The 13,932-nt window shown below is 49.6% G+C and overlaps 5 protein-coding genes across 5 annotated transcripts; 1 reads left to right on the top strand and 4 right to left on the bottom strand.

The window, feature by feature from the left end:
- Nucleotides 1-835: 835 nt before the first annotated feature.
- Nucleotides 836-1,938, bottom strand: LTR64_001338 (uncharacterized protein; the record flags this gene model as incomplete). The annotated part of the gene is made up of 2 exons (XM_064895719.1): nucleotides 836-1,443; nucleotides 1,518-1,938. The coding sequence occupies 2 exons, from the start codon at nucleotides 1,936-1,938 to the stop codon at nucleotides 836-838; spliced, it is 1,029 nt and encodes a 342-aa protein (XP_064758406.1).
- A 648-nt stretch (nucleotides 1,939-2,586) lies between these two features.
- On the bottom strand, nucleotides 2,587-5,283 carry ACO1 (Aconitate hydratase mitochondrial; the record flags this gene model as incomplete). Its single annotated transcript, XM_064895718.1, has 6 exons — nucleotides 2,587-3,384; nucleotides 3,434-3,551; nucleotides 3,602-4,170; nucleotides 4,221-4,273; nucleotides 4,570-4,848; nucleotides 4,899-5,283. 6 exons carry the CDS (start codon nucleotides 5,281-5,283, stop codon nucleotides 2,587-2,589), a joined length of 2,202 nt encoding a protein of 733 aa, XP_064758405.1.
- Nucleotides 5,284-7,034: 1,751 nt separating this feature from the next.
- Nucleotides 7,035-8,470, top strand: LTR64_001336 (uncharacterized protein; the record flags this gene model as incomplete). The annotated part of the gene is made up of 2 exons (XM_064895717.1): nucleotides 7,035-8,367; nucleotides 8,460-8,470. The coding sequence occupies 2 exons, from the start codon at nucleotides 7,035-7,037 to the stop codon at nucleotides 8,468-8,470; spliced, it is 1,344 nt and encodes a 447-aa protein (XP_064758404.1).
- Nucleotides 8,471-8,633: 163 nt separating this feature from the next.
- CAR1 (Arginase, catabolizes arginine to ornithine and urea) lies at nucleotides 8,634-9,776 on the bottom strand (the record flags this gene model as incomplete). The annotated part of the gene is made up of 1 exon (XM_064895716.1): nucleotides 8,634-9,776. The coding sequence occupies one exon, from the start codon at nucleotides 9,774-9,776 to the stop codon at nucleotides 8,634-8,636; it is 1,143 nt and encodes a 380-aa protein (XP_064758403.1).
- A 751-nt stretch (nucleotides 9,777-10,527) lies between these two features.
- LTR64_001334 (uncharacterized protein) lies at nucleotides 10,528-13,455 on the bottom strand (the record flags this gene model as incomplete). The annotated part of the gene is made up of 1 exon (XM_064895715.1): nucleotides 10,528-13,455. One exon carries the CDS (start codon nucleotides 13,453-13,455, stop codon nucleotides 10,528-10,530), a length of 2,928 nt encoding a protein of 975 aa, XP_064758402.1.
- Nucleotides 13,456-13,932: the final 477 nt, after the last annotated feature.

The following is a 13,932-nucleotide window of genomic DNA, read 5'->3' as shown; positions in this document are numbered from 1 at the left end:
GAAGATCAAACTTCGCTCAGACGGAAATCATCCTGGCAGATAGCGCGTGAGATTGCTGGTGTTGAAGGCGCGACTGGATTCTATCGCGGATTGGGCATTTGCAGTTTGAGAGCATTCATCGTCAATGCAGCCCAGGTGAGTTGTTCCCTTGTTTTAGTGTCAATGCAGCTAACGGTATTCTTCGGCAGTGGTACCTCTATGAAGAGGCTATGAAATTTCTTACACCCAAGTTGAGTAAAAATGGCTGAAAATCACAAGAATCTCACTTTTACCACTTTACTCAGAGCTTTTATTGCCTTAAGGCACGGAAGCCCCACCCACGTTTGTTCGTCGGCTTCGAAATACAGCACAAAACTTTGGAACTACAAACCAAGGCGCAAACCGAACCGGGTATCTGCAGACAGAAGCACACAACGTGGAGGACAACAAGCGTCGAACAATACGCTAGAAATGGAGAGATCTATATTCACTCTTCTAGTATTATAGCGACAAGCTGTCTGCCTTTTGGGGATACCTACAGCATTCCGTCATCAACACTCAAGAGTTGTGGAAAGAACTCGAGTCTGCAAGGCACGGAAACCAGCAACTATCTAGGCACACCGTCAACCGCTTCTAAGGTCAGCGCAAGAAGTGGACGTGAGATGGTGCACAAGCTCGAGCTCCTGTTGCTCGTAGCTTTGGTCAGTATGGTGCTTCTCTTTTCAATCTTGTGGCAATTCTCCCTTGTCGGAGTCGGTATGCTCCTTGCTCCTGAGATCCTCACGTTTTAGTAGGCGCGCAACCATGCCTTAATGCTTAAAGAAGGCTCCCTAAACAGTGCACCACATCACCGTCTTCAATAGCCCTCCAAATTCTCAGCCACACTCTGATCGAACATCTTGTATCCATTTTGTCCATACCAAGCCCGCAATAACTCGGCGCCCTTCTCAGTCGCCACCTTGCTCAGATCTCTACCTTCGGCTTCGTCAATTTTCATCTCACTCTTGACGTCCGGCCTCACACGCCTGATCGCCTCAACACAATCATTCAGATTGAACGGTTCCGCAAAGGCAAATATTCTCTGATTCACGATACTCTCATCCAGCACAGCAGCAATGAGATGCAACCTCGCATCATCAATCACATCAATAAAGTATTGCGGAGTGAGAGGTGGTCGTTCCCCTTTTTCGAAAATGAATGGGACAATCGAGCCAGTTGCACCAGGTGAATCCAGAATGCGACCGAAGTTCATATTAGGTAGAATAGCATTTGCAGTGAAAGGTGGATTTTGCTCCTTCATAAACTTCCAGAGAGCTTTTTCGCTTTGAGTCTTCATGGCTGCGTAGACAACGAAGGGATATGAGTTTGGTCCGATTGATTCGCCACGCTTGTTGTAAGCGGTCTCGACAGCGATGTCGTTCCATGTGTCCCAGGTGACGGTGAACTCGGTACTGGGTAGTGGTACTACGAGTTTGTTAATTAGTTACAGAGCATTCTGATTTGCAACTCGTGCCGTGCACGCTCCATCTAGAACTTACACAAAGCAGCCGTGCTACTACTCGTCAGCACAAACCTCCTCACACTTTCCTCCTTCGCAGCAGCTTGAAGAAGCAATTCTGTTCCTCTCACCACACCCTGAATCGATTCCGGGTCGCCCGAGAACGTCATATCAGCAGCCACATGTACGATAGCATCGACGCCTTTGACCGCATCGTCAACCTCTTCGCTGGCATGACCAAAGTCCGACACTATGACCGTCGAGTAGCGCGGGTTATCTTGAAAAGTCTTGTGAGTCTTCGTGGCTTTCTCCTGGGTCCTCGCTGTGCCGCGGACACTGTACCCTAGTAAGAGTGCCTCATTGACAATATGACTGGCAATGTAGCCTGACGCACCAGTGACGAGGATTGTCGTGCATGCAGGATTGAGGAAGGGTTCTTTCAGGGTCTGAGTGGATGTCATGGTATCGACCTCGAAGTTTATGATTCGTTAGCTAATAACGCCTCTCTACAGACTAACAGTGTAGTGAAGCGCATTCTTGTGCTTGTATGGCAGACTGATTGTGCCAAGCACGTTTGTTTTCGGTCAGTATGAGCAAGACTTGTGACCAGCAAGATTTCAGAGAATCTGACAAATTCGCGGGCCTTTTGAACAGCATCAGATCATGGTCGACCCTTTGATGCACTGGTAATTATATGCCACCGACATATGGAGTGTTCGTATCGCAAAAGGATCTCTAGTACATACAAAAAATATGGTAAATAAATTTGCTGACCCGGATCGCGGCAGTTTGTGACGGCGATCATCCAGACTCGAATGTAAGAAAGGTTACCCAACCACGAAGCGAATATCATTTTACGAAAGAGCGTATATGCAACCGGCAGTTTTGTCAATAATTGTATTTCACACAAGACAATGTCGTCCAAACATGCGCTTAAACGAGATACAGATTCAGGTCAGTGCTAGACGCGCTCACAAGGACCCGGATAACACATCTGCCACAACAAACAGGCTTCGTAGTCTCACCGAAGGATTTTGGTTTTCCTCCGCCAATACACAATATAGCTATCCCACACACAATGCTCATCTCTACGCAACATCTCTGGATGCTCATGAGTTGTGCTTCTTAGCCATAGTGTTCAGCGCAGAACCATTCTTGAACCATTCAATCTGACCCTCGTTGAAGGTCTGGTTTAGTTGACAATCCCAAGACTGACCGTCCTTAGGATGAACCTTCATCGTGATCGGCTTACCGACTGCAAGTTCAGTGCACATAATGTCGACCTTATCATCTGGGTTGATCTTGTCATAGTCTTCTGGGTTGGCGAAAGTAAGAGGAAGCATACCCTGCTTCTTCAAGTTGGTCTCGTGGATACGAGCGAACGATCGTGTAATGATAGCCAAACCACCCAAGTGTCTTGGCTCAAGAGCGGCGTGCTCTCGTGACGAACCCTCGCCGTAGTTCCAGTCGCCGATGACGACCCACTTGATACCGTCCTTCTTGTACTGTCTAGCAGTGGCTGGGACAGCGTCCCAGTCACCAGACTTGAAGTTTTGAACTTTGTTGGCTTCACCGTTAGCAGCATTGATAGCGCCAATCAGCATGTTGTTCGAAATGTTGTCCAGATGACCTCGATACTTGAGCCAAGGACCAGCCATAGAGATATGATCGGTTGTAGTCTTGCCCTGGGCCTTGATCAAAATTGGCAAATCAGTGGCATCCTTTCCATCCCAGGCATCGAATGGCTGGAGGATTTGTAGACGGTCAGAAGAAGGTGATACCTGGACCTCAACGGAGTCTCGAGATTCGGGCGGATGTTGATATGTGTCCTGACCAGGATCATAACCATTCTTCGGAAGACCATCACCAGTAGGAGCTTTGAGCTTGAAGTCGTTGCCATCCTTGTCCTGCATTATGTCAGCGAAAGGAACCAATTGACAACGGTGGTGAACGTACCTTCAGAGTGTCTGTCAATGGGTTGAAACTGAGGCTTCCTGCAATCGACATGGCGACGACAAGGTCTGGTGATGTGACGAACGAGTGAGTGGCAGGGTTGGCGTCGTTACGTCCGGTGCTAGAAAGACGGTCAGCTTCAAGTCTATATGACTGGCGAGCATCTCTTACAAGTTTCTGTTGTAAGAGGATAGGATAGAATTTGGCTCTCCCTTCTTGACATCCTTTCGATCCCATTGACCGATACATGGGCCACAAGCATTGGCAAGAACGATACCACCAAAGTCCTCGAAGGTCTTCAGTTGTCCGTCTCGTTCGATGGTTGCACGGATCTGCTCGGAGCCAGGAGTGACAGTGAACAGGGCTTTCGACTTAATTCCATGGGCCATAGCGTCCTCTGCGATGGAGGCACCTCGCGACATGTCCTCGTAGGACGAGTTCGTGCAGGATCCGATTAGACCAACCTTGAGCTCGTCAGGCCATTTGTTGTCAATGACAGCCTGCTTGAACTTGGAGATAGGAGTGGCTAGATCGGGAGTGAATGGACCGTTGATGTGTGGCTCGAGCTCGGACAGGTTGATTTCGATCAACTGGTCGTATTCACAACCTTCATCCTCGTGTAGCTCGTTGGCGTACTTTCGTGCGAAGTCTCCGATATGCTGTCTCTTGGTTGCGTTGAGGTAGTCGTACATGCGGTCGTTGAACGGGAAGAGTGAGGTTGTAGCACCAATTTCAGCGCCCTAAAAACGTCAATTAAAGGAAGGATAATAGCAACAAGAAGGGCACTTACCATGTTGCAAATCGTGGCCATACCCGTGCATGACAAGCTGTTCGTACCGGGACCTAATGAGTGGTAAGCGGATTGTTCGACGCAAAACTTTGAGTAATGCAACAGGGTATATGAATTGAGGCCGAGCTCTTTCTGGACCTCGTGTGGGGTTGATGGGTTGGTATCTTCTGAAACAAAGTTGAGGAGTAGGCCCGAGTCTTCAGACCTTCTCGCGATGCAGAAAGACTTGTCACGATTGAATGACGACTGGCGTGCTCCAGAAATCTTGAAACATGGCTGCAATTTTGGACAAGGTTGCCAGAAAGTATTGGAATTGAGACGGAACGAACAAGGGAACAGAACGACTTACCATGATACTCAACGATAGCGCCTGTGCCACCCTTGACAGTTAGGATACCAGCAACTTTGAGAATGATATCCTTTGGAGCAGTCCAGCCACTTAGTTCGCCGGTGAGCTTCACACCAATATACTTGGGAGCTTTTAGTTCCCACGGAAGATTGGCCATGACATCGACAGCATCAGCACCACCGACTCCAATAGCGACCATACCAAGACCACCAGCATTGGGCGTGTGAGAATCGGTACCAATCATAAGACCACCTGGGAAGGCGTAGTTCTCTAGGACAACTGGCGGAAAATCAGCAGAAGATCATAGCAGTATGGAAGGACAAACTCACTTTGGTGGATGATGCCAGAACCTGGTTTCCAGAAACCGATGTTGTACTTGGCGCATGAAGATGACAAGAAATCGTAAACCTCTTTGTTGATGCTCTTTGCTCGATCCAAATCCTTATCGCCTCCGATTTGAGCTTCGATCAAATGGTCACAATGGACGGTAGTTGGAGTCGCAACAGAAGGCATACCAGCGGACATGAACTGCAAGATGGCCATCTGAGCTGTAGCATCCTGGCAAGCCACTCGATCGGGTCGTAATTTGAGGTAGGACGCTCCACGCTCGATGTCTTGACCTTCTGGATCGTCCAGATGCGAGTATAAAATTTTCTCGCCGTATGTGAGTGGCCTATTCAGCCTCTTTCGTACTATTGCGAGGTTTTCTGACATTTTCCTGTTCCACTATTAATTCTACTCTTCAAGAATGTCCAAAACCAATTCGTATTTTGATGAAACCTGGATCCGCGGAACTGCTTACTTGTAATTGATATAGTGACCCTAGAACTGATTAGTCCAGCTTCGTATTTCAAGCAACCCTAATCATGCTCACCTTCTCCCAGTTGGTCATCTCAACCTTCTGGTCCAACGGGTGATCGCCGACGGTGGCATACGTAGCTCGGCTCTTGAAAGGCTTACTGTGTTAGCTCCTCTGCTTCACGGATTGTGGTCGATATAGCTGCTTACGCTACCCATGCGGGCTCCCTGCTGCAAAAGATTTGTTAGCCATGAGTAACATTAAGTCATCATTCGCATTCGAATAACAACTGCGCCATGCTTCAGCTCGTAGTGGTCGAGTCTGGCATGCGAGCTGATAACGAACTTGGTATGATGTCAACCAGCATTCAGTACTTACCGAGCACACTCGCCCGAAGAGCTTGGAGGACAGCATGCTGGCTGTGGTCTCTCAGTAGCTCTGTCAGTACTGTGTATATTCACCGCAGACCCAGCTGCAGATTCACACGTTGAGTGGAGAGAAGAGGGTGCTTTAATAAAGAGGAAGTGTGAATTCGAGCTGCGGATAGAAGAGGTAGAAATGGAGTGTGCTTTTGACCCTCGTTGATTGGTGCGCCTGTGGCCAGCAACAGCTCTTGCTTTGCGGGCACGAGGCCTTACTGTCATTGGTCTATGAACACTCTTTGGCCTTTCTGGGAGATCCACTTCTTTGTGCTGCGATTACAGCCTCGGCCTCGAAAGAGCAAAGCCTCTTTTCCATCGATATGCTATCAATGTCTGTCCAATCACAAGAAGCTCATAACGAATACTGATTGAAGTGATTTTCTACACGATCAGGCAAATAGCCTCTCGCCGCATCTTGCTGCCATTGTCAATATCATCGCTATTGCGTTGATAGCTTGTCTGACTTGGTAGTTTACAGGCATGGAAGTTTCTCTCGAGTCTGCAGACACCCAGGAATTTTTTTTACCTCTCATTCAATTGGTCGGAGCTCATGGTTTGTCGATTTGGTAAACATAACAACCAATTAAGAAAAAATCCTCCGCAATGGTTACTTCCGAAAAGCGTGGCAAAGATGCGCAACATTGACCACGAAGCACTCGTGTTGCAGGCGGAGACCCGGAGGCCAGGACCTGGCTGTCAATTCCTCGAGCCCGATCGGATAGCTCCGATAGCAGCGAGTAGCAATCGCCGTCGAAGTACGATTCTGCCTTTTAAAATCCGTGCCGAAGACCCAGCGACTTTTCACGTGAAAGATTTGTTGCCTTGGGCATCCTCGCAATCCTGGTCGCGTTCCATGAAATGACGCATTGTTGTGATTTCCAGAAAAGTTCATCTTGAACCCGAACTTGAAGCTGAACATCAGCTAGCTTCTCCTGCTCGTACCATACCGTCATCTCAACTCTCTTTCTTCCTTTTGGGCATATGTGGAGTTCCTATTCCTTGCTTCATGCACGCAAGTCAAGCCCGTCAAGCTTTTCTGGTGGCTTCATCCTGAGCTTGATTATGGCTTACTGGCATTCCATTGAGGTTTAGTTCTTCCACCAAATGAGCTATTACGCTGGCTGACCATGCGGCCTCGCTGTACACACATAAGGTAAGCCTCAACTTGTTCTGTGCATAAAAGATGTCACATCCACTCCCTTTTCCCTGATCTGTTCCTCTGATACGTGCGCATTATCTCAAACATGAAGTCGAACATATTCATACTATTCCCTGCCTTCACAAGCACATCGTTTGCGCGAACGTTGTATGAATCCTACACATTCGATCCATTAGAGCACCTTGCAGGAATTGCCCCGTACTTTGAACCTCAAGATCCTCCCAGGAATCCTAGCCCACCACAAGGTTGCAATGTCACCCAGGCAGCATACCTCGTTCGTCATGCCGCCATCAATGCAAACGACTTCGACTATGAAGAGTACTTGGAGCCATTCATTCAAAAGCACCAGAATCACAGCAACGTGAACTGGGTCATCGTGCCAGAATTGGCCTTCCTGAGAGACTGGATGCCACCACAGCTCACCGAACAAGAACTAGTAACAAGAACAGGCAGGCTACAATCTGCTCAGCTCGGCGTCACAATCTCGTACAAGTACCCTAACCTCCGCCTTCCACAAAGAGTATGGACATCCACAGCAGAAAGAACAGTCAAGAGCGCAGAAGGCCTCATCCGCGGTCTCGAACTAGACGACAACCAAATAGACATGGTCCAAGTCTACGAAGGCAAACAAGCAGGCGCAAACACTCTCACACCATACAGCAGCTGTCCAGCGTACAGCTCCTCCGCCGGCTCCAAACAATCCTCCCAATACCAATCCCTATACAGCGCTCCTATCATCAGCCGCCTCAACGCCCTCGCCCCAGACTTCAATTTCACCGCCGACGACATCTTCGCCATGCAAGAACTGTGCGGCTACGAAACCGTCATCCGCGGCTCCTCCCCTTTCTGCTCCCTCGACCTATTCTCCCCCGACGAATGGCTATCCTTCGAGTACGCCAACGACATCATGTACCACTACAACACCGGCTACGGAAACCCCATCTCGGGTGTTATCGGCTTCCCCTGGCTGAACGCAACTCTGAACCTTCTCACAAGCACGACCCCAGCCAACTCCCAGGATCTCTACATCTCCTTCACCCACCGCGAACTTCCGCCCACCGTCCTCGTCGCAATGGGCCTCTTCAACAACACACAGTTCTCCCCCGGCAGCGACATCAACGCCACCATGCCCTTAGATCAGATAAACTATAACCGCGCCTGGGTTTCAAGCTACGTCCTCCCGTTCCTGAGCAATATCGCGATCGAGAAGATGGACTGCTCGCAGAACTACTATGTGAAATCCCAGCTCGCGAACAATGGCAGTAGTAGTGCTACGGACGGGTCAACGTTCTATCGTGTCATGGTCAACGATGCGCCGCAGACTTTACCGGATTGTCACGGTGGACCGGCTGAGTCTTGTTCTGCAAGTGGATTGCAGAGTTATCTTGCTGGACGGGCGGCGATATTTGAGGGGTTTAGTGAGAGGTGTAATGTTTCGTATAGTAACAGTACGGACAATGTTAGTTTCTATACTGATGGGAGCTTGGGCAATGGAACAATGGTTGGAAAGAGGTGGTCTAGATGATGGCTTGACGATAGACGGTAATAGAGATGTAGTATTGTCTACTGATGCAATGACGACCTACATCGCTATGCAATCATGAAAAGGCATCCGGCCTGCTTTTCCTGTCTATGGTCCAGATTTTCTGTTCAAAGTCGTTCGAAAGCATGAAACGTGATCCGTTCAGAGCAGTGTATCGCCCAATGCACACCTGACGAGACTGACACCGGCTCTAACAGTATCACTAACTCCTCCCTCTACCAAGCGTGGATTGACCTCAACAAGGTCGACACCCACACATTGACCCGATTCCGCAACAGCCTCGCAAATAAAATCACCCTCCCTCAGCGTTAGACCACCTCTTACAGGCGTTCCCGTGCTGGGCGCCCACATCGGATCCAGTGCATCAACGTCGAAAGACAGGTGTATCGGTGTTTCTGAGCCAATATATTCAAGTGCCATGTCCATCACCTTGCCGATTCCATATCTGTCAATATCGTGCATGCTGAATGCCTTGATCTTATTGTCTCTAAGTATTTTCTTCTCGCCAGCATCGACGTCCCGGAGACCGATGTAGACGAGTTTGTTGAGGTTGAGAATATGCTCTGATCTCAACCAGTCGAAAACACCTTTTTCAGAAGAGGTGGCAAGGCCAGTGAGGAAGGAGACAGGCATACCATGAATGTTGCCGCTGTCACTTGTTTCTGGAGTGTTGATGTCGGCATGAGCGTCTACCCAGATTACTGCAATTTCAGGGGTTGTGGATTCAGGAAGAGTTCCATCAGCTGCACACCGTTCCCGTACAGCACGAGCAACACCGCTCACGGTTCCAATTGCGATGCTGTGGTCTCCGCCTAGAGTAAGTGCTAGTCGGCCTTGTCGTGCTTGCTGGTAAACAAGTTCCGAGATCTGCTCGGTAACGGCACTGACACTGCGCGGATTCTTCATTCCTCTGACATCAGGGTCGTCGAATTTTGGAGTCGAGTTGCTGACAGTTGCATCTCGACCGGTGACAGTAGGCTGATATTCGTCGAAATTCCGCACTTGTTCATCGCCGTGAAGAGTGTAGCCAAGCTCCTCGGACAACTGCGTGAGCAGACCAGCTTCTGTAAGAACTGCGGGACCAGATTCTGTGCCTGGACGACATTGACCACCACTGAATCCAACAAGGGTTATGCCTAATTCTGATGGACGAGAGAGAAACCTTTGAGGGACTGAGGAGGTAGGTGGTGTCTTAGATGTGCTGGACTTGGCTGAGCTGTGACCATTGATGTATTGGCCATCTGTGTGGCTGTAACCACTGCTCTGGGGGTCAGCAGAAGGCATTGCTGTGCTTCAACTACTCGGAAGAGAGTGCGTAGCAGCGAGTGTAGGTTGTAGGATTATGCAAAGTCTCAACTTGTTAATGTGCTACAAGGTGATCTCACAATAGAGCAGTAAGGGACTTGAATAGCAAACGGAGAGAACAGGATGAGGAAATGAAACTGGCAGAGTAAATAAAGTAAACAAAGAAGACTCGATAGTATTACTTAACACTGAAGTGGCATCACTGCCGCGCATTGACCTGGTCCCGGCATCTTATCTAGCCAGCCCCTGCGAACCATGAACATCCGCTGTGGTCGTGGTTGCATTTGTTCTCAGGAGCAGATCTGAATGGTTGGGAGCCAAACTCAGCAACGCTCGGCCATACATGAGACACGTTGACGTGGGGGTCGCTCTTTCTCCACCGTCCGCTAAGTGCAGTCAGACGCGGGGCGGAGTTTCTTGTGTGTTCTTCATTCCGCTAAGTACAAGTTATGGCGAAGGTACAGGTAATCATTATTCAAGAAGCGAAAATTACCAAGTCGAAACCTGATAAGGACCAACCGGCATCCTTTGTGTTACATCATGGCTGAAAAGTGAACTCGTGATTGCCAATTCGCAAGACTGGATCGTGCTTGGCAGTTCCGTCTCAACTACATGCACAGTGCGAATGTTTCAGTTCTCTTTGCAAAGAAGCTAGGATCTAAGATGGAACACGGACCAAATTCAGTACGTACGTTGCATTGTGGTTATTTGTTCAGTGCTGAGCCTCCTTCTATCTCTCTTCTGGCACGGCAACCTCTTCCTTTCCAATCCTGAGCCTCACTCTGGATCTGAGCAGTCTTCGAATTCTCTCAATTTTCCCTCTCTGGAACATCATGTACGTTGCGATGTACTCGTCATCGGGCCAACCTCCCATGTCTCCAGCAAGCTGTTCTACCTCTTGCATTTGCTCCTCGGTAGCAACGTAGACTTCATCGAAAAGGTCTTCGTCTTTGAGTGCCCACACTCCTGTGAGGAAAGTCTTGAACGCAGCTAGATTGTGTTTACTCAACCCGTGACCGTGAAGTTTGATCTGCTCTAGGTGGTGACGCGTCCATCTCAACAGCTGTACCATATCATCTACCGAGCTCGAATTCTGTGCCGTGGCAAGTACCCATACCATTGCCTCGATGGCATCACCTCGCGGAACGCTGTGCAGTATGTTCGTGCTAGCAGTGAAACTGCAAAACTCACGTCTTGAACTGCCTGAAGCGGCCACCATGAACATTTTCTTTGAGATCATCAGACGACCAGGATCCGTGGGCGCATCCGCTAGCTGCGTGGCTTTCGACATCGTCTCCGTCACGAAGGCCAGATGCGCGACAGACTCGAAAGTCATGTAGTTCAACGGTACCGTATGCCAGACGCTGCATAGAGCTTGACATGCCCTCATCCATATCGTCGTGAGCTGCAACTTACGAAAGGAGTCAAACTTGTCGTGAGCATGCTGAAACAAGGCTGCAAAATAAGCATTCCAAATCGAGGGCTCGCGAATGCCAGATTTCTCGAGGAGACTTCCAACAAAGACAGGCCCGACCAACCTCCTGCCCATGGCTTCTCCAAAGAAGCGCCACGGAGCACCTTTCGGGGTGTTAGGACGAGCTAGAAGCCCGATATAAGCTCGGGAGAAGTGATTCGGCATGACTTTCAAGACGCGAATCAGGTTCTGAAAGTTCTGTTCCTCGGGTTTCGTAAGGATGCACTGGTGTCCGCTTGTTATGTAGGCACAAGATACATACTGCAAGCCTTTGTCGAGCGAGGTCTCAGGATGGTCCAACAGATCGCTCAACAACCTCAGGGAAGGACGGACATTGTTCTTGACCATTCTTGAGAAGAAGTCTTCGATTGACGGGATTTCTTCAGGCACCCAAACTCTCTCACGAGCTGATTCAGGGTCAGGATAGGTCTCAAGGCCATCGCCTGGCATTGTACCACGTTCCGAACGATTAGGACTAACTTTTGCAAACAACTTGGTAAACATGACGTGGTAGACCTGTGCCACCTGACGCCCGACAGGAACGGTAGTAGAGTAGCTACAGAAACACATCCAGGCCTCCCGCACAGTCCTCGTGGCTTCGACCCTGGCAGCCCAAACGACAGGATCGTCGACAGAAGTTGGTCGGAAAAGAGCGCTGGAATTGTGTAAAGATATTTTGCGCCTCATTTGAATGGTAGGAGATCGATCAGTATCCCAGCCAGCCAAAACCTGCATAGCAATTTCTGCATTTCGCAAAGGATAACCACTTTCTTGTGTTCGTTGCAACACTTTGATGACACGACTGAATCTTCCTGAGTATATGCGTGGCCTGATAATGGCTCCCATCAGAACTTTTTGCTCCCATGGCGGCCAATTGATTGATTTGAGTCGTGCCCAGTCCTTCTCTGTAGCTGTCTTCCGGTGCATAGTTTGCAGGGCAGCAATGGCGCGATAGCCCTCGCGGTTGAGAGGGATCGTTGGCACGTGGTTTTGCATATAGCGCATCAGAGTCAACTGTGCGGCCTGCTGAAAGCTCATGGATCTGAACGGATGCAGAGACACTGGCAGGGACATGAGGCTGAGAACACGATTGCACCAGTAGGTAATGATTGGTAGACGGCTATGCAGGGTCCTCCTCTGTTGATTGAGGTGAGCATCAAGCACGTCTAGGAAGAGAGTCGTTATCTTTTCAAAGGAGGAGGGAGAAGCAATGCGGGCATGTCGTAGCATTCGAACGATGAGTAGTATGGCCGAGTCTCCCCACCACCGATAGGCACGGCGATTACGAGATATCAGAGCTATAAGACGGCTCAGACTCTCGGCATCAATGTGCTGCAACCTCAACATTTGCAGACTCACCCATAGGGGAACCGGAGGTAGACCAGCTCTTTCCAGATGGTCAGACCAGTGAGTCAGCCGTAGAATGCTCCTTGTGGCAGAAGGAGCAAGCAGGATCCAGCTCCAGGTGAGAACATCTTCTGCCTGGTCGTAAAAGCGTCGCATGTCATGTGGGTAGACGCGACGCAGTGCACACACGATAGTCTCATCTGACCCGAGCTGTGATGTGGTGGTATGAGGGTAGACATGCTGCATAAACAGTTTTGTGATCCTACGTTGAGAAGTACTCCCCAAATCTCCACGAAATGGATGTTCTTGTCCAGCATATGAGATTATAGGCCGAGGAGTACCTCTTCTCTTTCCTTTCACAGGATGCCAGTGGGAGAGGTCCGGTTTTCGGAGTGGTGGCAGAGCTGTCCAAACATCTCGAAAGGAACGGCACGCGGGCTGGAAGGTAGCTTTAGTTAGTGGTACAGACTGCTGTGCTGGAATGTCGTCGGAAGTCTCATCTGCAGAGTGAGACGCAGAGGGAAAATACGGCTCTTCGAACGCGACAGCGCCTCCGACCAAGAAAGCGTTCTGGTTGATTTGCTTCTCTTTGCTCGCGCTTATGTCCTCATCAGTGTCTTCTGCTAAAGGCGGCGCAATTACATTGACTGCGGTACTGATGGAACGCTCTTTCCCATCGCGCGGCCCGAGCGTCCTTCTTGTCCTCACACTTCGACGTGAGGAACGGCGCAAGGTTTGAGAAGAGACATGTCCATTGTAGGAGCTGAAGGAGGCAGCTCTTGAAAGCACTGCCCGTGTCAAACTACGTGCAGCTGCAAGAGATGGGGTTCTGTACATCCATCTGGCGATCCTAGAGCTGACACTGATAGGCAAAGATAACGACAACTCGTCTACGCAGCAACCCAAGAATAGACGAGAGGAACAGTAGTCAGGCCAGAGTTATTTCACAACTAGAAACCGCCTATTCACCGCAACCGTGGCAGAGAGCCCAAAGTCAGTATCCCAAAAAAGGCATGTAAGGCGAGTGCGGTCCCAGTGGGAGAAGGGACGACGCTCCAACGACGCAACTGCGACTCGTATCGACGAGACCATCAAACCCACCATTTTGCGCCTGCCTCAACACACACCTGCTGCACATTCACTTTAGCACTTCCAGCTTAGTGACGCGCACAGTAATAATTTATTGCAGGCCTATTTTCCGCTCCGAACTGTACTTGCCAAAAGTTGTGACGCGCCTACTACTCCCTTTCGACGAATTCTACTATCTCTACTTCGGCGCGATCGCGAATTGGTCTCTCCGCTGTATTCTCCCAC

This window comes from Lithohypha guttulata, assembly GCF_036872675.1.
Source record: "Lithohypha guttulata strain CCFEE 5908 chromosome Unknown scaffold_1, whole genome shotgun sequence".
In the NCBI taxonomy this organism is placed as follows: domain Eukaryota; kingdom Fungi; phylum Ascomycota; class Eurotiomycetes; order Chaetothyriales; family Trichomeriaceae; genus Lithohypha; species Lithohypha guttulata.
The sequence above is the reverse complement of the archived record's forward strand: the minus strand, read 5'-3'. Positions and strand labels throughout refer to the sequence as shown.